General features: G+C 49.0%; 1 protein-coding gene across 4 annotated transcripts in view; it reads right to left on the bottom strand.

The window, feature by feature from the left end:
• Positions 1 to 19,044, bottom strand: part of IKZF4 (IKAROS family zinc finger 4) — a 30,417-nt gene extending 11,373 nt beyond the window's left edge. For 2 of the 4 annotated variants that reach the window (XM_074935189.1, XM_074935190.1), the window contains exons 1-4: positions 19,005 to 19,044; positions 11,349 to 11,453; positions 5,374 to 5,634; positions 4,996 to 5,163 (exon numbers count right to left, since the gene is read on the bottom strand). In XM_074935189.1, coding sequence (XP_074791290.1) covers positions 4,996 to 5,163; positions 5,374 to 5,634; positions 11,349 to 11,453; positions 19,005 to 19,044 — 574 coding nt within the window. Of the gene's footprint in view, positions 1 to 4,995; positions 5,164 to 5,373; positions 5,635 to 11,348; positions 11,454 to 13,352; positions 13,546 to 19,004 lie in introns of those variants that run through there. The other 2 variants (XM_074935191.1, XM_074935192.1) reach the window with 2 other exon arrangements.
• Positions 19,045 to 26,205: the final 7,161 nt, after the last annotated feature.

Raw genomic sequence — 26,205 nt, 5'->3', positions numbered from 1 at the left:
GGTGGAGTTTTTCGCTCACTGAAACCGCCATGCTCAGACCTGCCCGAACCAGACTTATTGAGTCACGTTACAAAAAACGGTTATTTGTTTTGCAACGTGTGGTTTAACCTTTAACTACTCTGATTTTTCAAGAAAAAAATGCTTGCCCCCCATCCGCTCACGCAGCTTTACTATGTCAAGTTTTGCACTCTCATAAAAATCACTTCCTATATATAAAGCTTCTTTCACTGGAGGACCTCAAGGGTGCTTCGCACACCTTAGGTAAGCCTCAAGCTTCTGGGACCAGGGCCAGTATGGTTACCCCCACCTTACAGAAGGTGGAAACTGAAGCACAGAGCTAGGAAGTGAGGTCAGAGAGTCAGTCAGTAACCACATCCTAGGTCAGCACTTGGTAAATTTAAAAATTCTAGCCAGAGACCTGAGCTCATCTCAGGCCCTTCCCCACTCCTTATGAAATACTCCACACTGCAGACAGGGCCCCAGGACGTGAGTTACTAGTCAAATTTTTCTCACCTTCAGTTGCATGTTAGTTCCAAGGTGCCTAGGTGGGCAAGAACGAAAATTTAGATAGAATAGAAAAGCTGATCCCCTTGTGGGAGTTTATTGCTGTGGAAGTCAACTACATTCGAACTGCGTTCGTGACGCAGACGCCACTGAATCTGATGAGCGACACGTTCATTCCACCCATGCACTTCCTATGAAAGGTTCAGAGAACTCTGGCAAAGCGTTTCAGATTCTAGTAACTGGGGCCAGAATCAGAGTATTACTCTGTTAGTTGGCAAAAAACACAGGACCCCAAGCTCCGCCCACCCACACCTCCACTTCACAATCTCAGAGTAGAAGACTGCAAAGCAGTCTACAATGTAATGTAATTGTAACTAAATTATAAAATTTGCAGATGACACCACACTGGGAGGGTTGCACGCATTTTGGAGGACAGGCTTAAAATTCAAAATGGCCTTGACAGATTGGAGAATTGGTCTGAATTCAACAAGATGCAATTCAATAGAGAAGCGTCAAGGACTTCAATTTGGAAGGAAAAATCAAATGCACAAACTACAAATGGGGGAATGACTAGCTAGGTGGTCGGACTGCTGAAAAGGATCTGGGGGCTCTAGTGGACCAGGAACTGAATAGGAGTCAACAAGGCAATGGACTTGCAAAAGAGGCTAATATGATTCTGGGGTGTTTTAACAGGAGTGCTGTATGTAAGCCACAGGAGCTAACTGTCCCACTCTGCTCAGTACTCGTGAGGTCCTAGCTGCCTCCAGTTCTGGGCACTGCACTTTAGGAAAGATGTTGACAAACTAGAAAGAGTCGAGAGGAGAGCAACAAAAACCTCTACCAAAAACCTGCCCTGAGGAAAGGTTACAAATCCCGGGCAGGTTTAGTCTGGAGAACAGACGACTGAAAGGGGACCTGAGAACAGCCTTCCAATACATGAATGGCTGTTACAAAGAGGACGGGGATCGATTGCTCTGCAAGTCCACTGAAGGCAGGACAAGCAATGGGCTTAATCTGCAGCAAGGGAGACATCAGGAAAACCTTTCTAACTCTAAGGGGAGTTAAACTCTGGAATAGGTTTCCATTGTTGGAAGCTTTTAAAAGCAAGTTGGACAAACACCTGGCGGGGCTGGTCTAGGTTTACCTGGTCCTGCCACAGTGCAGAGACTGGACTTGCTGACTGCTCTAGGTCCCTGCCAGCCCCGCATTTCTACGATTCTACACTTGAAATGGAGAAAGGTACGAGTCACACACAGGACACTGCAGGAAATGTCTGGCTTTGGATTCTAATAGAGGGAAGTTATGTGCAACTGTCGGGCTCAGTCCCTTTCCAGGAAGGCAGGACAGCCCCCTTTCTGTGGCTGAGAAATCCACACACTGACGAGACTTTTTCTTAATAATTAGGTGTTCTAAAGATTCATGTTGTTTACTATTCTAAACCAGACCAGGGCCTGTCCTATTTCCATGCCTGATACAAGAAGAACTAAGGCTCTAAGGGACTCTTCCTGTGCCACGAGTGCAGCCCTGCAACTGCACCAGCTGGCCTCTGAAGCACAGGAAGGAGACCTGGGTTTGAATCCTGCCTTCACAACAAGAACGTCACGAGGGACTCTGCTACTGCCAATCTATTTGACGTGGAAAGTGCATGGGTGGCAGGCAAAACCCTACCATCAATGGATAGTCTCAGGGGAGACATGAAGTGGCCACCCTCTCCGACTTGAATGGCTGATCTGTCTAGCACCTAACTGGGGATGTTTGGCGAGTCTTTGCTTAGGAGGAGGCACGGCCTAGAACAGGGATGGACCCTTTGCCCTGCTTCTACCTGCATGTTGCCAGGGAACAGCCAGGGCAACCGGCTCCTTTTCACACGCGTCATGTTCACGTTAAGGAGAAGAGATGAGAGCCTTGGTGCTCGCAGTGCAAAGCTCAGAGCCAACATGACCCACGGAGCCAAACCAACTGCTGGATCCCTTGCCAAGGGCCTAATTCACAGCCACATGCTACAAGATGCAACTGGTTAAGGCTGGTCATTTCACCTTTATGCACACCCGGCTCCCAAAATGGGGCTGAGTGACACAATGCACAAACCAACCTATGGAACTCACTGCCCCAAGGTATCACTAAGGCCAAGAGCTTAGAGAACTAAAACAAAAACATTCGTATAGATAATGAGACCTTCCAGGTACAACAGAGAAAACAAGAAACAGGAACCCTCATGCTTCAGGGCATATGCCAGCCACTCAGGCAGTAACCTCCCTCAAGAGCAAAATTAGTATGTAATTGTCCACTAGGGGATTCCCTGAACCAAGTGGCCCTGGCCACTGCTGGAGACAGGGTACCAGTTTAAACAAGGACCACAGGTCTGGTCCTGTATGGCAATTCCTGTGCTCCACTCTCTCGCCAAAATACTGCACTTACTGACCCTTTCTGAAGCTGCTTGTTAGCAGCCCCCCCTCAGGGACAATAGAGAGACCTGCTCGGGCTGCGACACACACTCAGAGCAAGTGTCAAAGCACTTTGTTCTGCTATTTTTATGTCCCATTTTGTAACGCTTCCCCTGTTCGGAAATAAACAGCACCAGACAAGATGGAACTCAGCTGGTGCTGAGCTTGGCAGGTACCTCCCAGCCTGCTCCCTAGCAGATCGAGCGGAGCCGTCATTACTAGCTGTCGCCATGAACAACCAGGAGAAGCTGGGGCTAGAAGGGAAGGCAACAGCTGATGTTGATTGCTGTAGACTGAAGGCCTCTTCAGGATGATGAAGGCGTCAAGGCAAACAGGCCGTAGCTCAGCCAGCCCTGGCACTGTACAGCAGTCTGGGTGCAGAGAAGAGAGCTCTTGCTGCTGCCTGGCTTTTCTCAACCTCCAAATGAGCCTGGATAAACCAGACAGGCTCTTTGCTCCCTCTGGAATGAGGCTCATTAAGGTTTCTGCTCCCAGCCATTGACTTATTTTATTTTTATTTAATTTTTTTGGCGGGGACGGTCTGGGGGAAAGGATCTTCTTGTTACTGGCTCCCTGTTATCCCTGCAGCTGTAACCACTAATCTCACTTCGTGCTGGTGGGTGAAACCAACCAAGAACAGCGTCAAGATGGTCAGAAAAGAATCATTACAATAGAAACGTCTGCCACATTCAGTCCAGCGTTTCACCAGCAAGTCGACTTCGTTTTGCTCAGTTACAGTTTACGCAGAGACACCAGAGTCTGTTCCCTGCCCTGCAGAAACATCCAGAGATGCAACAGGCTCAAACCCACTAACTTGCTGTAAAACCCACCACAGATAGAGCACTGAAATGCAGCCAGTCATGGGTTAATCAGAGATCCGTCCCTGGGCGGGGGTTCCTGCTCTGGGGTTGCTGGTGCCTCACGTTTCTCAGATGTCCCTTTGGCATCTTCAGGCAAGTCACCAATGGAACCTGACAGGTTCCCAAAAGATGGGGAGACAAAGCCCCCAGCCCCAGTGAAAGGAAAGCTTGGGGGCTGCAACATGAGGCCCCTGGCGTGGGGATGTTAAGATAATCAGGGCTCTCTATCAAGGCCACGGAAGGGAAAGAGTTCTGTGGCAGCTCAGTAAAGGACCCCGGGCAAGACCCCGATCAGAAAAGTTCCTGCAGAGGTTGCTTTTTGCACCCCCCTTGAAGAGAAAAGAAGAGAAAAGAGAAGGAAGCTGGAACACGAGACTCCTGTTTCCCTTTAGCACTCAAAAGGTTAAATGGGAGAGAGTCACAGATGGCTTCAAACACCTGTGTGAACTTTAAAACCCCACAGACACTCCTGCACACAAGTCAAGGGAAAATGAGCGGAGCTCAGAGGGAGCTGGTATCTTTCACTCCCACCCCACGCCCTCTCAGCCAGCTGTTACATCATGGAACCAAAGGGGAAAAGCCCCATCTCAAATGCCACATTGAAAAGGACACTGTCAAAACACCAACAGAAAACCCCAGCGGCTTGTTTCCACTGGATAGGGCCAGCCCAGCACCTGCAGCTGGTAGAAGCCAGAGCGAGGACGCCAGCATGAACAACATGAAGGCAATCCCGGGGGCTCGCCTCTGCAATCTGGAGGTGCGGCCCCCAGACAGAAACCACTTTGTTTTCAGTCCATTCAGGGAAGTTCCCAGACTCTTGGCAAGACACTAGCGGGGCTCCCACTGCACCAAACTCACCGGCTCAGCGGACTGAGGCAGAGACACAAAGTGACTCACTCAAAGCCATGGAGCCAGCTGGGAAGACAGGCCGACACAAGAGGAAGGCTGGGCCAGCGGTTCAAGCGCCAGCCTGGGACACGGGTTCAAGTCCCTGTGTGATCATGGGCGAGGCTCTTACTCTTTCTGGATCTCAGTTCCCCTCTGTGAACAACCGCACTTCCCTCCCTCGCAGCAGGGAGTGGTGTGGAGAGATACACTGATCACTGGGAGGTGCTCGGACACTCTGGCGATGGGGGAGCAGACTAGGCTAGATGGAACCCAGGAGTCCTGCCCCCCGAGCTACCCACCTGAGTGCGTGCGGAGGTGGCCGGTGAGCGCGTCTCTCCGGCGGCAGGCGTAGTTGCAGAAGGGACATTTGAAGGGCTTCTCGCCAGAGTGCAGTTTGATGTGCCGCAGGAGGTTCCCCTTCTGGGTGAAGGAGGCTCCGCACTGGTTGCAGTGGAACGGCCTCTCTCCTGAAACGCAAGCAGCTCGTGAGACACCTGCCCCTGCAGGGCGGGTTACCAAAACCTTCATGTTTGCCCTGAAATGTCATGCTGGGTGAGGGGGGTCAGAGTGACAGCCCGGCAGGGAACACATTCCCCCCTCCCCCAGCCCCTCTATGCGGGAGCACTGTTAAGTGCCCACAGCCCATTCAGTCCTTAGCGTCTCTGCCGACCGCTCACCCGTGTGGCTCCGTTTGTGCACCATCAGCACGTTGGGGCCGATACACACCATCCCGCAGATGTCACATTTCAGCTTGCCGTTGGGTAGCCGGATGCCGCCAGGAGAGTGAGGCTCCTGCCCTGTGCCATCACAGTACCCCAGGGGCTCAGAGAGGGAGTCCTCCACAATCACGCTGTCCTCCTTCTCGATGAGGCGGTCGTCCTGTGACAGCAGCCTGCTGGCTTCTTCATCACTGTACATTTCCACCTTGATAGAGTTTGCTGCAGGGGGATGGGAGGGACAATACATAAATATACAGTGAATGGAACATACTCAATAGGCCGTTTAAAACAACTAATATCACTGACATTCTGTGTGTCATGGCAAAGAAAACAGGGAAGAAAGTTAAATGATTTGCTTGGCAGTAACACAACTGGTTAAGGGTGCATAAGGACACCGCTCCCCATGATACTGCCTGGATTGCTCCAATTTCCACAGGAAAACTCAGCAACCTCCCATCGCAGGACATTAAAGAAACGATGGCTCATGGGAGCCAAGAATCACGAGACAACAAGTAGAAACACAACAGGAAAGTGGCCAAATGGAACAAGAAACTTCTCTGTTTTCGATAGTCAGGGCTGGCAGGTGGCACCGAGAGACCACTGCTGGGTTGAGAAGGGTCACTCGAGAAGAAGCGGAAGACTATGGGGTCCGAGAGCAGTCACCGGGCAAGACCCCACGTCTGAGCACTGGCAGCGGAACGAGAGCTTTGCTGGGCAGCCGCAGGGCAGAGCCAGCAAAATCACATCACCCCAGAACATCTGCATGAGAACGAGGGGATGGCGTGTGCCATTTCAACTTGTATGGCACGCGATCCATCACATAGTTAAAAGTAGGAGAAGGGAGCAAGGCCATGCACCGAGTGCCTGAAGCCAAACGCTCCACTTTCCCACTAAGGACGGCCAAGCGGTCAGAGCAGGCCTTGAAATGCACGTGTCCAGCACGGGACATTCGCTCCTCATGTCGTGCTTTGCGTCAATGTCACACACGCAAGGGAACTCCGCAATTCAAGTGGCAATTCCCTGAAAGTTGACAAGAGTGTGAGCAGCCACTAACATGAACAACGAAAGGGAACACGGATGCAGACATACCCAGTGGGGGTACTAGGTAGCTACAATGGTAGATGCTCTGCAATAGGGCCCTGGGTTACTAAAAAGGTCTTGGAACAATCCAGAGCCTCTGGAAAAAAGGCGCGTTGTGGTAAGCCGGGGAAAGACACATGAATGGTGCGGGCCATTATGGGGGAGAGACCTACAAATGGTGGCTGGCCAGACTGGCCAGGGGCTAGTGAAATACACTTTCAGAACCAAGAGGGAGAAGGGCTGGGGCCATGGAAAGGGATCCTGCTGCATGAGAGCACTTCTGGAAGTGGGGCTACACTGTACACCCCTGCCCCTCACCCTGAGGGAATGGGGAGGAGAGTACTGGCCACAGAGGTTTATGGGGACAGTTAGCCGTACTGATCTGCCTGGCTCTTTGTTGCTGCCAAGGTAATCTATACAGCACGGTTTGGGGGGTTTCTAACTGACACCGCACCGTGTACCTGATCTCCAGCGCATTTCCCAGCCCCCCCCCGGTTGCAAGCTGCGTCTGTGCACGCGTCTCCTGGTTGCTACCTTTCTTTGCTTCTCCAGCATCACAGGCCGAGACTGGAAATCGGAACGGCGGTGCCGGCTGTGACCTACATTCCCAGCTATTCTAATGATCTGTGGAATGCCACAGATCAAACAGTCCTTCAGAAGACACAAGGCAACTGGACAGCGATAGCTCCCTGCTTATTCTGTTGAGAGCAAGGTGGAGCCTGGTGGGCAGAGGAAGGCCTGGGTCTCCCTGTCCCCAGCCTGCTCCTTCCCGAACAGTTTCTGAGCATTTCTCTCCAGATCTTTGGTGCTTTCAGGCCATCCTGGGACAGGTAGTTTTCAGAGTGCCTGAGGAGACAGAAGAGAGCAGTCCAGCTCATTAACGCTAGTCACACCCTTAACAAGACACAGCGTCTCCATCTGGGTGTCTAGCCTCACGTGAAGTGTGTTTCACCTGGAGAGGAAGGTCTGTGCATGACTCAGTTTAGAAGTTTCCTGCTGTTTTAAGCCATCCCCATCAGCCAAGAACTAGAGGGAATTCCCTCCGGGGATTCCTGATGCTGTTGTTTAGACAGCAAGAGCTGCTGCTTTGTAATGGAGCTCCCCCCAAGCCGTTTTCCTAGCGCTCCTGCAAGGGCTGGGGTGGGCCAGTGAGAGACGGGGAACTGAACAGGTCACCCCCGTGGGAGGGAAGACCACCACTAAGCCACACAGAATTTTAACTGCCTTCTTTCAGATATCAGAGTCCTATTTCTTCCATTTAATGTACCAGATGTGGCTGTTCCTGACCACTCAGCATGCCAGGAAATTGACAGGTCTGAACGTCAGATTACAAACAAACAGAGGGGCTTTTCTCCCGCTTGGAGGGTAACTGATGTTTGGATTCCCTCACAGAGCCCGTGTTGCCTTCTGGAGATGGGTGTGAGGGCTGGATGTGGAACTAGTCACCATGAACTCCAGAGGGCTGATCCCAGGTTTGATGCGGACACCACCCCATGGAGCAATGCAAGCCATGTCCTTGTGCAACAGGGACAATTCTTACCTATTGCCTGGGGGGATCAGTTAACGTGTGCAACATACTTTGAAGAGCTCGGCATGGATTTAGTGCTGTGATTCAACAAAAGAGGACAGTGATTTGACTATCAACCGGTCAATGGGATTAGAGCCTTAATAATGAACCAATTTTTGGATTTGGGGCAGGGCACGCACTTTCCTTCAGGGTGCATTGGCTGGGATGCTGCAGGTTTCCACTGCCCTTCAGTGCGACAGGTGAGATGGCTGTTAGGTGACCTCCTGGGACCACAGGCTCAGCACTGACATTCCTCAGCAACCTCGCTTCCCACATGCTGGAGATAAGTGAATCCAAACTGCAGTCTGAAAGTGACTGGTCCCTACTGCCTTCCCAGTGAGTGGGTAGCTCACAACAGGACACGTTGTAGGGCTCGGTCGCCTGCACTCTGTGGCCCAAGTGAAAGCAAGGCAGCTGCTTGGACTGTCCGGAGAAGGATGGTGAATGCTACGTTCCCTCTGCACATCTCTGGTGCCTTTCACCTCAGGATCTCCAAGTGATATACAAGGCCTGCTTTCACAGATGTGGGAAATGGAGGAATGAAGAGTGGAAGGGGCTCATTTGAGGTTGCTTTAGGTCAGTGGCTGAGCTGGACTCTGGCTTTCCAGTCCCCGCTGTAGCTAACGGACAACGCTGTTTCCCAAAAATTTCTTGGAGAGAGGAACAAAGCTTCTGCTCGGACTTGGGCAATAGCAAATTGCCTGGCACGCCACCGGTCAAGCCTGCTGCTGGAAGTTGGCTGGGATCGACTCTAAGGCTGAAACGCTTTCTTGGGGGAAAAGCACAAAGTTCAAAAAACACCACATTCCACTGGGTGCATCCTGGAGACACAGCATGACTGGACGCCTCTGTGCACAAACACGAAGTGAAAAGCTCCTCTCCCTTGGCAGGAGCTGCCCGGATACGTGGATGTTTGCTGCACTTTGATTTTTTCTATCCCCCCCCGAGGACTGTTATTTTCTTTCTGGGCAGAGGGAGGCTGACTATTGTTCTGCCATTCTCCTTTCAGAACCAATGCGGAGTCCGGTCTCGCTGGAGCACGATTCTCTGCTGGCAAAGCAGGTTATATAATATTCCCACTCCTCTGGGGCACAATGCTCGCTGGATGAACCAGCTGTGAAGTCAAGTCAGATCAGGAGCAATACCATCACCAGCATCCCTCTGTTAAAGGGGAAGAGAGCTCTCTTTTTCTTTAGGTCGGTCCATGGGTTGGATTCTCTCTGCTTATGCCCAAGTGAAAAGTTGAGCGTCTCTCTGGGTTTTCCTGCCTGAGACCTAAAATCTGATTCTTTGAGGGGGCCTTCTAACCATTTTTACAGAACAAGAGCCACATGCAAAATAATAGCGGAGAAAAGGGAACAGACTAGGGCTAATTCACCCTTGTGCAACCTTGCTGCCTTGGGTCTAACTTGTCCTAGAACCCTTAGGGCAGCCTCCAGATCCAAGCATCTGGGAGCTAAGGGAAGTACGTGGTGAAAGTGGGTGAACTATGCAGCAATTTCTCTTTTATGGAAAGGAAATTTCGAGCTTACAGGAGAGAGAGGAGAGATCAGAGCGAACGATGTTACCCGTTCAGTTTCAGTTTGGGGGAGGACTGAACTCAGGGCTTGCAGCAGACCAGGAATCAGTTCTCGGTTCTCTTGCTTTAATGCTATTTTATTAAAGGGATAACAGTGCTGTACGAGCGGTAGGGAGACTCGGCCCCTGCCCCGGAAGCCTGTGATGTAAATAGCATGTTTACAATTGAAGCCTACATCAGCCTTGCTAAGTTCCACTTGTCCTAGGGTCATGCCATTTTTGACATGCAAGTGACATTACATTTCTCAGCAATCACTGCAGTGAAGGGTGGGCGAGTAGATGGAGGATTTTGGGGGCAATTCTGAAATCAGACCTGCCTATTTTACTGATGTGGGTTCTGAAATGTATTTTAAAAAGCAGCTTAATTCATCTTTGGACCGTGGAGAAAGATTTCAGTTGCAATGCAGAGACAGAGCTGAAATGTTTCACCTTACAAACTTTCAATCGGAAGGGTGTCCAAACCCCATTGCTCCTTCCCACCCCAGCCTGGCTCATCACTCATCCTAGCCACCCTCACATCACGGGGAAGTCCAACAAAGCAGCAGCTTGACACAGACAAGCCTTTAACGGGCCACGCCAATGCGACTCCAGGCTGTGACGTTAAAGTTCCACGAAGGAGGGGGAGAACGTTTCCAGAGTGTGCTGGAACTGGATCGACTTGATGACACCTGCAATCTCAGGTGATCAGAGGTTGCAAATCATCGGTCATGGCTGGCGTTAAGACGGCATACGCCTTCGATTTTCAGTGGAATGCAGCAGGCTCGTTCCGTCTCCTAGGCTCGAGGTTAAGATTTAATGTTCACCAGCCCTACCACCGTGTGTCAGTGCCACTTGAGAGCTGCTCTTCCTAACCTTACTGCTTTGCCCATCCCTTCACCAACCTGGCACTGCATGCCCCTGGACTTCCAGATATCTTGCTCAGCCAGCTAGGCTAGGAGGGAGCCCTACGCAAGGCTCCAGATGCACAGGAGCTGTGTCCAGAGTCATGTTCTCGTGCCGAGGTCTGGTCTCAGACAGTGTAAGCTCTTTTAACCACTTGTCTGGAGAGGGGCGCATGCGTCGGTCTCGAGCTGGAGAGGTCTGTTTCAACACGCTCAGCAGCTTTCAGAACCCTACCGTCGCCCCAGAACAATCCCGCTCCTGCTAACACACACTCCCAGCTGCAACACGGCTCTAGACACACAGTGCCTGCTCTCCGCTGGATGCGAACGCAGAGAGCCCCATCACCACCAACTCCACGCCGGCCCCAACTCCCTTTGAGAGGGTAACAGGGAGGTGGCCGTGTTCCATTTCCCATGCATCGGACCTTGTGATTGCAATGAGCACTTCGTTACTATGCAGCCCCTGGGGTTTATTCTCCCTCCACCCTGAGCAAACTCCTCTCCTGTTAACAGAGACGGGAGCACGCAACTGTTTTGGTTCTGGGCCAAACAAACAAATGAAGCTTATTTGGGGAGTATGGAATTTAGCAGGGCAGGGTTACACACAGGTGACTTTAAATCTCAAGGCAGAGAGGCCCGTAGCTCAGGTAAGTAACCCCATTGCGGCTATGAACACAAGAACTGAAGTCAGAATTTATCCTCTTCAGTTTGAAGAGTCAAATTCTAAAGGAAACTCATTGCACCAAACTTCCTGGTTGGCCTATCAGAGAGCCCAGGCTTAATCCGGAGGAGCCGGCTGCATCTGGCGAGGGGGACGCTGTACTCACCACTCAGGGAGCGGCTCGGGGAGGAGTGCTGGCTGTTTGGGGTGCTCACCGTGGGTCCCACGATCGCCGAGCTGAACTCCTTCTCCAGAGAGGAATCCCCACTACCTTTGGGAATAAGAAGCAGGGAACACAGATGAGATGTGGCTGCTCCTGCCAGCTTTAAGATCGGTTTCAGTCAGTGAAATGATCTCCCTCATAACCAAAGCCCCGGAGCCCAGGAAAGAGGCTCCGGCTGGCTTTCAGGCACCTCTCGTTTTGTTGTCAGAAGACAAACACCAGCGTGCTGCTCACAGCAAGACAAACCCTTCCTTACCGGGAGAGGTGTGTGTGTGTGGGGAGAATACGGTGGCCACGGACCTAGGTACATTCCAGGTGCCATGCAAACTGGGTTCTACTTTGCAGTGAAGTGGTTAGTGGACAGACAACCCCAGCAAACTTGAAAGGATCCACATATCTATGTGTAAGGACGACCATCAGGCTGCAGCGGAAAGGTGGATCACAGGTGTATTGGCCCCCTGGCTACGCAGGCGTTTGGGACTGCTCCCACGGGATCCCCTTTGCCAGTACAACAGGGCAGCAGTCAGACGGGCTGAAGCTCTCCCCAGGTGGAGGTCTGTTTTCTGTAGCCCAACGGGGACTGTGAGCCAGCACATGACGCACGCTGGTTTGCAACCACCAACTGGGGGTGGACATTTCCCACAACAAGGTGGCTGTCAAAAAATCAGCCCTGGGAGGCCAGGGTTAATTCAATCCAGCAGGGTAGATTCAGCTCTTCACCCTCCTGTGATTAATGATGCACAGCACGGCTTCTTGTTTGGACAAACCCTTATGGGCCAACAGCCTACCTGCTGCAAACAGACACGCAAGAACCTTTGGGGCAGCTCACTTGTGCGCCGCACGAGTGAATGTCCCCTCCCCACCGCTGTTGCATGCTGGCCGCTGCTCTGCACCCCAGAAGTGGCTGCGTCTCAGTGGTGTGGCATGAACAGGGTTGGCGAGGAGCTTTGGGATGAAGAAGGCTGTAGTAGTGTGAACTTCTAATGCAGATGGTAAAACTGTTTCCAATAGCTGCATCTGGATAAACCCGTGTCCCGACACACGCAGCGTTGAGCTCACCCCGTTGTCTGACGGGGCGGAGGGAATGCTGCATCAGGAGGCCAAGCCGGCAAGGGGAGTCATTTACCATAAATGCTCTGAAGTGATGTGGTGGGCTGCAAACCACCACTCGGCCACCGCGCTGAGCTGGGACTCCCCAGGCAGCTTTCTGTCCCCTCTAGTCCCACCCTGGAGCAATATTTTAAGAGAGATTTTCTGTTCCCCTGGGTTGGAGTGCTTGAGATCCCCCAGATCCTCTCCCCCATGCATCGACTGGTTCAATAAGATGTTGCTGGAAAGTTTGAGTCATGCTAAGACAACACGCATCACCAGCAGAAGCCACACACCACGGATAATGGATATTAGCTCGGAATTAGGACAGGTTAACGAGACAATTTTAGACAAACACACACAACACTAAGAAACCCAGTGATGCAGCAGGGTTCAGTCAGAGCGATTTAACGGACCCTAAGAGCTGGACCCAGCATCGGCTCAGTCCCTGCCAGCATGAGTTAGGTGTTACGATTGGACTAGATGCACGGAGCGTACATTCTACAGCCGGAAAGCCTCTCTGAAAAGGCACTTTGGGGAGGGGGGAACAGGGGTACCTTGATCTCTGTTAAAGACACTTAGCACCTCTGATTATGAACCATGCTCTGTTCCCACAGCCCTGCCAGCATTTGCCTTTTTGTCATTCTTCCTTGGTCAGACGCCCGCGGTAGCATTTCAAATGGTCAAGTGTTTCCCTCTCCCCCCCACATCGCTTGATCTCCATCTAAAGCTATTTCTTCTGCACAGCATGTTAAAGAACCCGCACCCCCTTTCTCCTCCCCACCTCCAATGACACCAAACGTGGAGAGACACAGAAATGGCACGGAGTTATCCCCTCAGCCCTCCCATTTCACTTACATTATTCTACCTTGCTGAAGATACCCTGGAGTGTTCTCACAGCCAACTCCTTGGAAACAGCACTGGAATACAGGCTGTGTGTGCATGTCTGCATGGCAGTGGTAGGGTGAACTCAGCCACTCACCTTCCAGGAAGAGCAGATTCCTGGAAGTGAGAGAAACGGCCGTCATTTTACAGTCAAGCGGCACAGTTAGCAGGAATTCAGGGCTGCGGCATCCCCTTTTGCAGAGAGGCACGCTCGCCGCCCCCCCAGCTGCTCGGCGCACGTGTCCGAAAATAGCACAGCCAGTCAGAGGGCAAGGCTGGGCCATCCCTTTAACAAGCCAGTTAAGGGAAAAAGGTGCTAACCCTGGAGCCCCGTCTCCATGGGAAATGGCTGCAAGGCACCCAACACGCACAGAGCATTGTCCAAACCCAGACAAGAGGGACTGAATGCTGCAGAGGGGGGAATACACCTCACACTGTGAAGCTACAGATCTGCCATCACGGACCTTGCAATCCACGGACACGCCACGCAACTGGGCAAAGTACCGTGAAATACAACGGGTGGGGGGCGGGAGGGAGTGTTTTCCTAGTACACGTAACCCATGACTAGGCCTCTAACAAGCAGCAGCCACCCTCCAAGCATTCAGTTAAGGACAGAACATTGGGGTAGCCCTGCCAGTTGTTGTAATGGGTTTTGAGGGGAGGGTGTCTTTAAATCTTAGTCATGGATTGAAGATGGGTGCGGAAATATTTAACGCAATCCAGACCCTGGCAAGTGACCGGTGTCCTGGGGAGCTCCAAGACAGCCAAGTGCCCCCTCCTCCAAGAGGACTTTAACCCTTTCCTTCTACCTGCAAACTGCTCTGGTTAAGTCACCTGCACCTATCAAAGCGGCCCAGGAACTCACAATGGAAATAGCAGGTTTCCTTTCAATACACACACACAGAAGAACTGCAGCTTTGTCCCACTCCTTTGACCTACTTTTTGGAGGGACTAGTGTATGGCTTCTGATCGTCTCTTCAGAGTTTTTGACTCAAATAATTCCTCCAGCTTTAAGACTTCAGGCAGAGTAAGGCAACACTTCACTAACTAAATGTGTGCATAAGTCTTGCACACAACACAAAATAACAATTTGCTCGTCTATAGCACCTGTTGTCCAAAGTAATTAAACCTCACTTAGCCGCTGTATGCTATTATCCCCATTTCACAGATGGGGAAACTGAGGCAAAGAGAGACCGAAAGCAACTACTTTCACCCAGACGACAATCAGCGGCAAACTTGGGAACAGAACCCAGGAGTCCTTGCTCCCATGCCCCCAGCCTCACACACACACACTTCTCTGCTTCCGGCAAACACCTCAGGCAAAAGGCGAGGCAAACAGACAGTGTCAGTAGGTAGCAAGGACCCCACTGTCCCAGTGTCAGAGAGCACATGTGTTTGATGGTAACATGACAGCAAAGTCCTAATCACAGAGAATGGCTCTTACTTTCTTTTTAAAAACCATGGAGAGAGTGTTCTCTCTCTACACAACCCGAGGATTTGTTGCCTCAGGGAACTCATATGCCATATGTGTTGTTTACTGCCTCCGTGACTGGTAGTAACTGAGTCATTACCAGAGCTGATCAAAAACTGTATTTTAATTTTCCCACAAAAAGGTCCCATTTTCTTAAAAAACATTTTCAGGTTTTCAGTTTTCCAAGGAAAGCCTGAAAATCTGACAAAATCAGAAATTCCCAAGTGAAAGTTTCCCTTTAATTACAGAGCCGGTTTTTGTGGAAGAGAGTTTTGGCACAAGTTTTAGTTTTGTTTTTTTCTTTTTGAACCAACTCTAGTCATTCCTGACCCTTGGCTAGTCAAGACCCGAATCAAATGATTGGGTGGCTCGTGGTCTGGTTCCTAGCAGAGAGGTAAACGCTGAGAACATCACACGGATCCCCCTTGCAGACTGTCTAAACTGTGAGGTCAAAGATCGAATGGGCCATGGAGAGTAAATTCCCCCACTCCCCAAAGGGGGGCCTTCAGGGCAGGGCTTGGTCTATGCTGTAGCTGAGCACGATATACTCGTTTTGGGGTTAGAGGACTTCAGTCTCCAGCACGATCCATCAGGCACTTCTCATTGGCACTAAACTCACTTTAAAAGACACTTTCTGATGAAGCCACCGCTCCACGCGCCACTCACTATGTTGCGGGCTTGCACTCTGGGCCAAATTTAGATGTGGTGTAAGCAGGTGCAACTCCACTGGGCCTGACTTTCGCCCCCTACCAATGTGGTCTCAAAGCATCAGTAAGAATGGAAGGTGGAGCCCGATCCCCTGGATCATTAGTTCCCATTTTCCTGGCGAAAGGTTTCCTGCTAGGTATGCCAGTGTGTTTAGTCCCTTGCCCACATCCCTTCGCAGCCTGGGATGATAAGCAGCTTCTGAATTCCTTCTGGTCACACTTCCCTCTTGCACCAGGTGGCTACAGGGCAAGTATGTGTAGGGCATCCTTGACAAAAAGCGAACACCGACCTGGACAGCTTTCCTACCCCACAGGGAAGAGGAGAATTTGATTGTGTGACTCCAATTCTTCTCCCCTCCTTGATCAGTCCCTTCGCTACTTTATTCCTTGACAAGCTGCCAGCAGCTGCTTGCAATTCGGAGTTCCCGCATCCGAAGCTCAAGCAGGATTCAAATTACATCAACGGAGCTGCTCTCTTTTCATTTCAAGCATTCTTACGGAACTACAGCATCTCCATGGAGTTCAGGGGCAAACAGCAACCTGCTGCAAAGGCGGCGGGGAGGGGCCAGGCTCACCAGAAAATTCCCAAAGAAAAGGAAAGCAACAGCTCGCAAGACAATGCAAACCTTGGAGCAGAGTGCACTCAGGCATGGTCAAACTCGGCTGCTGCAAAGCAGGGAGACGCAGCTCTGCCAAGTGGGAAACTGAACTAACCTAGCAAAGCAGCCACTTCCAGCCAGCGCCCACCCTCGTTCCATACGAGCCGCTGGCCTCTCCTCACGGAAGCGTTTTGTGACTTAACAACGGGGCATCCTGGCGGCCAGAACCGAGGGCTTTACGGTGACCCAGACCCAGTCAGCAAAGCACTGACAGAAACCAACAATCCAGCCACCAGCGCTCATCCTCCAGGGATCAGAGGAAGCTTCTTTTCTTAAAAACAAAACAAAAAACCAACGACCGACTCAGGCTCGTTGGGTTCTGTCAGTCAGGGAGGGCAGGACTCTGATGCAAACAGACGCTGTTCAAGTTTCCTTGCCCAGCTCCGTCAGTGCATCCCAATCCTGGCCGGTGGCAGTACCCCTGTTTAACAGCCCTGGCTCTGCCCCAGAGCTCTATTAATGCACTTCACTTCCCACCTTCACCCCTGGGAGTCCAGGTCTTTTGGTCACTGCCCATGCAGCTCCATCTGCTTATCACCTTCATCCACAATCTGAATTCAGGGAAGCTCTATGGCCCGTGCTATGCAAGAGCTCAGACAGACGCCTTCAGTGCTCCATTCTGGTTTTATAATTGATAAATCTACCCCAAACCTTATCCTTATCCAAGGCTTTCCTTGAGCAGAGACTGAATTTCAAACTGAAAGATGATATGGACGCACATCCACTAGAGAACTGCAGGGCCCCACCAAGCTAGCATTCACTTCTCACCTACAAAGACTAGGCACCAGGTTTCCAGCAGCAACCCTCTAGTCTCTGAAACCCACTGGCACTCCTGAGCCCATATCTCGAGGTGTTCACAAGTCACTGATGGCCTGACACTATCATTCTGACCCACTCTCTCCACCCAAACCCAAAAGGGCCTTCATGTTGCCAACAGATCGTAACAAATCAATCAACAACAAAGAGGTGAACTCACCCCTCGCACACACCTCGCAATATTTCATGGCTCCAGATTTAATCTTAACACTCTCTAACAAACAATAGCACGCTGTCTGGCAGGACAGATATTTCAGAGACGCCATGGGGGTCTTAAACATCACATGTGATTGCAAGTTTACCATTGTGTATTCGTGTGCAGAAGAATGGAGTCTAACAGGAGAGACTAAAATATCCATCCTATAAACATAAGCGGGGAACCAAACACCTTTGACTATCTAGTATTGCAGATAAAGCGAGATGTCACTGGAAAGACACTTTTCCTTCTGTTTGCAGCGAGGGCCGAGATCTGACCTGTGGTCTGGAGGACCCGAGGTACTAATGATCACCATGATCATGGAGAGGGAGGGGGAGACAGTATGGTTACACCCCAGCAGGGAAGAGAAATTTTATTTGAGCTATAGAGACGCGGGGTCTAAACATCAAATCATATGCAACTGAATCAACTGACTGAATACAACAACAGATCATTTATGAATGTCTGGAACATGCTGGAGATTAATGTCCTTGGGAAATGTCTGTACTAACGCTCTAGGAGGAATTATGAAGACTCACTAATAGTATCTTTTAAAACGTGTGGCTGAAGGAGAGAGGAAACAGCTCCCCCCAAGATGGGGAGGTAGGGGAGGCAGCTGTGTACTAGTCCCTAGGCTCAGCAACCCCCACCCCCTTGGGTTGAAGGTCTGTGGGAACTGGACTAGAGAGAGGGGAAGAGAGCCCCGAAGATCTTTCACTTGGGGAGACAAGGGAAGCTAGCCTGTTGCTCTTCTGTGACAAGGTCTTGGCCTTGATATGATCAGCCATTTTGAGTTATCTTGCTGGGAGCACATGGTAAGGATTTTACCTTGAACCCAGACAGTAGCTTGGTAAATGAAGTCTTAGCCATTGGAAGCATGATTTGTTGTGTGTTACTTGGAATCCTTTTTACCTTTATTCCCTTGAACTCACTTAATTCATGCTCTTTTGTTAATAAAATGGTTTATTTTTACTATAGACCAAGCGAGTGCTGTGTTGAACTGGAAGTGAGTATCAACTCCAGTGAAAGTGATGAGCTGGTGGGATGGGACTCTTCACAAGAGCAAATCAACCTTATTATTTCCCTGAGCTGGCCAGGAGAGGGCTGGACACGTCAAGGCATACGGTTTTGGGGAAACTCGGGAAGGGGGGTGCGTTGGGGTCATCTCAGTGGTTGTAACCCAGGCTGGTGGAAGCCAGAATGGGGCTATATTCAGGCTGTTGAACCATGGCTGTCTAAGCACAGACACTCAGGATGTGATCTGCATGCTTCCTGCTGACTGTGAGCTGGACGTTAATCTCCAGCAGGCTGAGAACTACAGTATCAAGGCCTTGTAAGGCACCCAGAGTTGCATAGCAAGTGGTGAGACAGCCTCTCACTGGCCTGGATTTGCACCCTGAACAGACTGGACCATCACACACGAGTAACCAAGTGTTTAAAATCTGGTATAATCAATTTATAATTTATCCTGGCAAACTAAATTCTAACTCAGTTTCTAAAACTGTCCTTATTGACAGTGGACGTATCTGTTGCTGAGAAGGGGAATGCCAACAACTTGTGTTAATACTTTTCAGATATTAGTATTAACAAGATAAGCTAGATAATCTGAAAACAATCCATATCACCACCATAAATTATGTGCCTTACAGTAGAGCTGTGGAGCAAAGCAACACACCACCATTAGACTCCCATACAGGTAACTGCTGAGCATCAGAAAATGGCCTTTTGAAATATAGACATCCAAAATATCGGACAACAGCAAAACAAGTGACATACCAGATATGTAGGAGCGTCCATTGCAGTCTTCTATATCCATCTTTAAGGTACTTTGCTGAAAGAGAAAGCAGGGGTCTATCAGCAAGTCTCTGGAAATGCAGGGCTGGAATCTCTTCCCAGACACAACCTCTTTAGTAAAAGGGCCCACCAACCTCTGATAGTGGATGAATTACTTACCCAGCCTTGATTTATAAATGCCAGCTTGCAGCACTGACTTTGAAATAGTGGAACAAGCTAAAACTTTGATTTGATCCCCGCTTTGGAACTAAATTTTTATTGCCCACTAAAGAGCTACTTTCCAGGCACCAAGAAACAACTTTCTATTGGAAAGCAAAAACTGGTTTTAAGCTGTAGCTATTATACAGTGGTCAATGCAATGAAGGGTTGGCAGTTTGCAGTACATTGCATCCAACTAACAAGCAACGATTCCCAACAAACAAAGCGAATACAGTGTGTTTTCATCCGAGCCTCTGCCTTCAGCTCTCTGCCATCACAGTTCTGCAGCAGTTACATGGGAGTCTGTTTTTCAAATGGCATTAGTTCTTAAAAGTCAGACTTGTAACACTTGAAGTGGTGTAAGATGGGAGAGAAAAGCAGCTGTCAATTCTCCTGGAGCATCTGACAAGGCAAGACCTGATACAAACTTCACTGGTCCAGAAGGACAAGTGCCCACAGGCCGCTGCTAATTAATTTGAAACCTCAAGTGGTGAGATATGATAGCAGTTGTACATACAATTCATTTAATCCACCTGAGTCTTTGCTGCCATGCCCCATTTCAACAGGGGACTTCTCTATTGAAAACCGATGCTGGTATAAATGGGGTGGCAGTAGGTACCTGAAGTCTGGAGTGGGAGAAGTGTTTAACTGAAGCATTCAGCTTCATTTTGTCAATGAAAGAAGATGCTTCTTTGGGCAATGAGACTGAAAACTAGCACACAACGTGCCACTGAGCAGCCTGGCAACAGCCAGTCCAAAGATCACGCTCGAATAAAAGCAAAATCTGCCTTCTATTTTGCTTCTTGATGCCCTGCAGAGATAATGAACATTTTATACATCCAAATGGCTTTTTGTCAATTACATTGGTTGTTTAAAAAACAAAATGAGGACAGCCTCAAAAAACACAAGTTTGGCTGTTTAGAATTCAGGCTGTAATTGGCAGTTGGTACGTTCAGAAACTAAGAGAATTTGCTGCAGAGAACAATTAAAAGTGATCATTTGCAGAATGTGAACACAAAGGGGAAAAGACCAATAGAATTAACATTTTTCCTCCCTTTTTTAATGATCAAATGTTACTTAAAGCCAGTGCAAACTGCTTTTTTTCTTTCTTTCTTTCTTTCTTTTTTTTTTAACAAAAAGGTCAGAGAAAATCTGAGTTACCCCCTTCTGATCATTCCCATTTTAGAGAGGATTTTTTTTTAAACCAAAGGAACTCAAATCATAGAATATCAGGTTTGGAAAGGACCTCAGGAGGTCATCTAGTCCAAACCCCTGCTCAAAGCAGGACCAGTCCCCAATTTTTGCCCCAGATCCCGAAATGGCCCCCTCAAGGATTGAACTCACAGGCCAATGCTCAAACCCCTGAGCTATCCCTCCCCACACAATAAATGGTGTTAATGTTACCAATTTTATAACCAAACTGCTAGCAGTGTAGAGGAGATCAGTACAGAAATAGACAGGACAACCAGGAAGACAAGATGGCTTAGTGGCTTGAGCAATGGACTGGGACTCATGAAAGCTTGGGTCTAGTCCCAGCTTGGGCCAGGTCACTCTGTATCTCATCTGCAAAGCAGGGACAAGTTTACTGACCACCTTTGTAAAGCATGTTCAGATTCCTGGATGAAAAGTAGGACATATTTATTTATTTCATTAATTTACTAATCGCTTTCTATTAAGCCACCAGCTCTAATTACTCATTTTTAAATGAAGTTTAGGTCTTGCCAACCCCCACTGCGTCGAAAAGCATCCATAAAAACAAGCTGGCTTTGACGACACAGAGCCTTTCGCTCCTGGGTCACCAGTTTAAAGTCAGGCCAGGTCAGCAGTGGTGGTGGTTTCCGTTGGAGAGCTATTTGTCAGTCTGTCTTTCTCCTGTGAGCTGGTGGGTCTCCGCTCAGTTCCAGTAACGCAAGTATCCCCACTACAAATACTAAAATGGGCTCTGCTGCTGGTAAGAAACTGCCCTCTCAGTCCTAAAGGTGGTATGGAATCTCCAAAGCAAAGAAACCTTGATGGTGGGAGTGTGGGGGAGTTTATGTGGCTGCTTGCTCCTATTTCGTAGATAAACAAGAGGACTCGGTCCCCGATGCGTCACTCACATTTTCACAGTTAATCATGCTAAATAAACTGACCCCCCCCCCAAAAAAAAATCATGCAGAGAGGCTCTCTTCTTTTACTGTCATCCCAGTTTTAAAACAACTGGAGACAACGGGTCCTTGCTCTACCTGCTACTCAAAACGCTAGATTTGCCAGTTATCCAGTTCCAAGGGCTGAATTACACAGGAAAAGCTTCCTACCCACAGTGGCGATTAACTTTACGAGATGAAAATAATGTAGATTGAAATATATATTTCAACCCCAGGTTATACAGTAACTGCCTCCTGCATTTTTATTTTTGTTGAATCCATAATTTTGCTGTTTAATGTTATACACACACATTTGGGGATTTGCCTGGCTCCATACAAAGGGCACACGACACGCTAATAAAAATAATAGTTATTTAGTGCACTCCCTCCCCTTTCCCTGTACTCTGCAGAAGCCATTGAAAACACTCAATTAAAAACAAAACAAAAAGCACCACAACAAAATGCGAAGGGATTATCCTAAAATCTTTCGAAAGATGAGTGTTTATTGATGTTTAAAAGTGGATTATTTGGTATGAAGTGGGTCCATTTCTCAGGTTTCCCCAATTGATTTTATTGTTTAATAAACCAGGTGCCCATTTCAAATCATGTTCTGTTGACACCAACTTGAACTAACACGGCCCCATCTATTGCCATAAGACCCTTAATGACAAAGCAGAGTTTGCTTTGGCTCTGTAACGCCACACGCAGGACAAGCCAAACTGGACTTACTCTTGCAGCCAGCATGTTCGTTGCTTTTCTGCCGACTTGGTGCTCACCAGAGCACCATCACTTGAACACACAAGCAGTGCAAGCTTCCCTGTTCGCCCCCAATATGCCTCAGCCCCGTCCTAGAGGGAGCTCTGGGCCCCATTCAATCCTTGGCATCTTGGCCAACGCGAAGAACAATTTCAATTTTTGTTTTCAACTGTGCGCAGGGGCTGGCAAGGAACAGGACCGAGATCGACTCATTTCACACAAGCAAAGTAATCGGAAAGTAATGTCGCGAGCACTGCCGAGCTGGAGGCCCAGGTCCGCAGCCATGACTCCTTATTCACACCAGCAGCCCCAGTCGAGTCAATGAGTCTGGGCCCAGCATCGAGGAAGCGAGGCTCAGACGCCATCTCTGTATTTTAAAAGAGGAGAAGAGAACTGGGAACTCCTTACAGCAGTTGGCCAAGCCAGGTGCAGAGCAGCAGGAATTTTTACTTTTGAAGACTGGCTACATCTGGTGAATAAGGCACTATTCATCTAAACCCACTAGCAATGACTGGCCTTCAGGACCCTCAGCTGAACAAAGAGTTTTGTTGATTTTTTTTTCTGAGACATTTTTACACATCCCCCATCTGCACTGATCAGACCCTAGATCTCAAAGTCAGCAATGTCCGGTGATCGAAAACAATCCCGGGTTTAAAGAAACTGATTGCTTCAAAGGATGAATTTTACATTTTGGTGACACGCGCTGGGTCTGGAAGGAATCCGATTATAAAGGAAGATCAAATGGTTACGTTCTCAGGTTTGCGCTCAATTGCCAATTAGCAATTGCTTGATAGGAGTGCGCTTGTATTTACAACACTACCTTTGTCCCAAAGCCTTTTACACATGCTGAATGATCAGCCCCTATGAAATACAGCTGCCTCCAGAATGGTCTGCACAATTGAAAGGGAAGGGGCTATTTAGATCACTGGAGGATCCCCTATTCTTAAGAAAAGTGTCCCATGGGATCTTTGATGTCCACACAGAAAAGTCATGACCCTCCTTGGTTTATAAGGTCGTGTGTGAAAGATCCAGAGCAAAATGCACAAAACAGTTTATCTCCTTGGAAAGGGTAGAGTCCATGCTTCTGGAGATTTGACCCTGCAGCAACAGGGACATGAAACATGTCAAACTTCACACTTTGACCATTGAGTCATCCCATCTCACGCTGCTACTGTGGCAGAGAGCAGGCCAATACCTACCTTGTCCTCCTAGCTTTCAGACATGATCGTCAGGTTGAGCATTAGGAACTTAAATGCACTAAAATGAGAGCAGAGTGGCTTTAGAACTGCTTGAAGTTCTCATCCCCTCTGAAATAAGGACTTTTTCCCTAGTGACAAGACTCAGGGGAAAAAACCTTAGAAATAGCCCAATTAAAAGCAAAATCTCCAATCTCACTGTGATGCAGTTTGTAACTGTCCTTTGCACTGAGAGAGGCTTTTGAGAAAAGCTAGGCCTGGAATGCCTTATGGAGGGGGGAAAAGGGCTGCATCACAATGTATTTATTAGTTATTTGGATTATGAAAGAATTCTAGAGATAGAAAAGTCCTGTTACGTCACACCTAGTCCATCTGTCCCCAGACTTCTGTCTACTTCCAAGCATCTCAAACCATGAGGATTCCATCAGTCCCTTGAGACACAATTCTACAGTCCTATTGTTCTCACTGGAAGACAACCTAAATTTTTCTTCTCTTAATTTCATCCCATTACTCTGGTAATACCCTAAGTACTGTGAAATAGTGCTCTGCATTTTAAATATCCCAACGTCAGCCGTGGAACACTTTTCAGACTCCTGATGCCATAATTGCAAGAGCGAGAACACTCAATTCCAACCAAATTATACCGAGGCATCTGCATCATTACAAGTAGGATCACAATGAACATTAACCCCTAATGAGAAGAAGCCTCTCAGGCCGCACAAGTCTTTGAACCACCGCCTTCCCCGGGCCGTGAGGCTCGCGGAGAGCGCTAGGTACCTGGCTCCTGGGTGAAGGAAACACGGGACGTGGGGTGGAGTTTTCGGGGGACGTTGCGTTGGGGTCGGGGAAGCGGGTCGGCTGTGGGGGTGCCGGCTCCTGGGTCCCAAGGGGAGACGGGCCTGCCCCGCGTGGCTGTCTGTGGCGGCACGGCTGCCCGCAGGGTCCCGGTCCCCTCCCCTTTCCCGGGTCACGGCGGTGCCCGGGACCAGGGCGCGGTCAGGGCGTGGGAGGGCGAGACTCGCCAGGAGGAAGCGTGTGCAGGGCAACGGAAAGTCAGGGAGAGAGAGAAGGAGGAGCGGGCGGCACGCGCGCGTGACGGTGGAAGATAAGGGAGGGTTCGTTCGTGATGGCGCCCAGGATCGGAACCCCCCCCCCCCCCCATCTCCTCCGTCCGGATCCTACAGCAGGGTTATGGAAAGCCTGGCCACAACGATTAAAATTCTTCAGGTCCTCACGAGAGCCCAACACTCCAAGTTGATCTGCATGTGAATCGTCTCCCTAGAGAGAACGTACATTTTATTTTTGTGCTTGCCATGATTCACTGTTTAAGATGCACAAATTGGACTCTTTGTGCCGTTCAAGCTGTGCGCTGGGATAAACAGGAGCCTCCCTAGGGAACGGCTGAAATGAACACCCTCACATTTTAATGGCATGAAAACAATTAACCGACAAAAGCAACGCAACAGATCGCAAGGAGTGATGAAAACTTCCAGCTTCAGTGAATCCACTAATCAAGGCAAAAGCAACAGCTTGGGCTTTTCAACTCAGAAGCAAACTTGCCACCACCAGCTTCAGAGTGTTATGCATTTATTTTTCCCTCCACTAAGGGTGCAAAGAAAACAAGATACTCACAGGGTCGATGGTGCTAAAACGTACTCGCTTCATCCTCTCCTTCAAGGAGACGGATCTTGTCTAGATTGAGAATCTTTCAGTGACCTTTAGGGTTAGCATGCCTCCGCTTATTATGCTGAAAGAGCTGGGGAAATACGTTATAATTGCGTGAGTTTAGGGCCCCCATTCTGCACAGGGGGTGGAGAGCTAAAATGATATTGCAAGATGTATACTTAGCTTCCAATCATTTACAGAGTTGGACGTGACCTTAAAATGGCCCTATTAATGCTGAAAGATCCCAAATTGCAGCCAAAATCCATCTTTTCTCTCCTGCCTGTAACCTCTGAATTTCTATGCCCCCTCTTCAGCTGTTATTGAACTTTGTTTTGGGACATAGCTAGTATAAGAAATACAATATCAAATAAAGTTGTAATGCAAAAAGAGGCAGGAGGGCCATGTTTTAAAAAAGCAACAGAATAAACTTTCAAACAACAGCTGGTAACATACACTGGATAAAATACTCTGATTTTTCAGTCAAGCCCATGTAGGGTCTGTACCTGATGGAATATGTTTGAGAACTTATGTATTTTCCTTCACAGGCAAGAGAGAAGACATTAACACTTAACACTTTTTGTTCACGAAAAAGGAAACATACAAATCAAAACACCTTCAAGCCAAAAACACCTTCAAGCCAAACTGCGTTCATCAAATAGAAAGCTGCATTTTTTGTGGTTGAAGACATTTCTCCTCTCCTGTTATAAACGTTCCCTAGACAAAGCCCTCTTCAAATAAGGACATTTTAAATTTAATTTTTATGTTACCATTAATCCAAACTGCATGGCAGAAGTGAGATTTCAAGCTGCTTTTAAATCCGTGTAGCTAATAACTGTCCAATACGGTTTCTGAATTAAGAACGTAAGAATGGCCAGACTGGTTCAGACCAACGGCCCATCTAGCCCAGTGTCCTGTCTTCTGACAGCGGCTGCTGCCAGATGTGTTAGAGGGAATGAACAGAACAGGGCAATTTATTGAGTGATCCATCCCCTGTTGTTCAGTCCCAGCTTCTGACAGTCAGAGGTATAGGGACACCCAGAGCATGGGTTGCATCCCCGACTATCTTGGGAAATAGCCATTGATGGACCTATCCTCCATGAACTTATCTAATTCTTTTTTGAACCCAGTCACACTTCTGGCCTTCACAACAACCCCTGGCAAGGAGTTCCACAGGTTGACTCTGCGTTGTGTGAAGAAATGCTTCCTTATATTTGTTTTAAACTTGCTACTTATTAATTTCAG

Source organism: Natator depressus, chromosome 20 (assembly GCF_965152275.1).
Source record: "Natator depressus isolate rNatDep1 chromosome 20, rNatDep2.hap1, whole genome shotgun sequence".
In the NCBI taxonomy this organism is placed as follows: domain Eukaryota; kingdom Metazoa; phylum Chordata; order Testudines; family Cheloniidae; genus Natator; species Natator depressus.
This window is presented reverse-complemented; position numbering and strand designations above follow the sequence as displayed.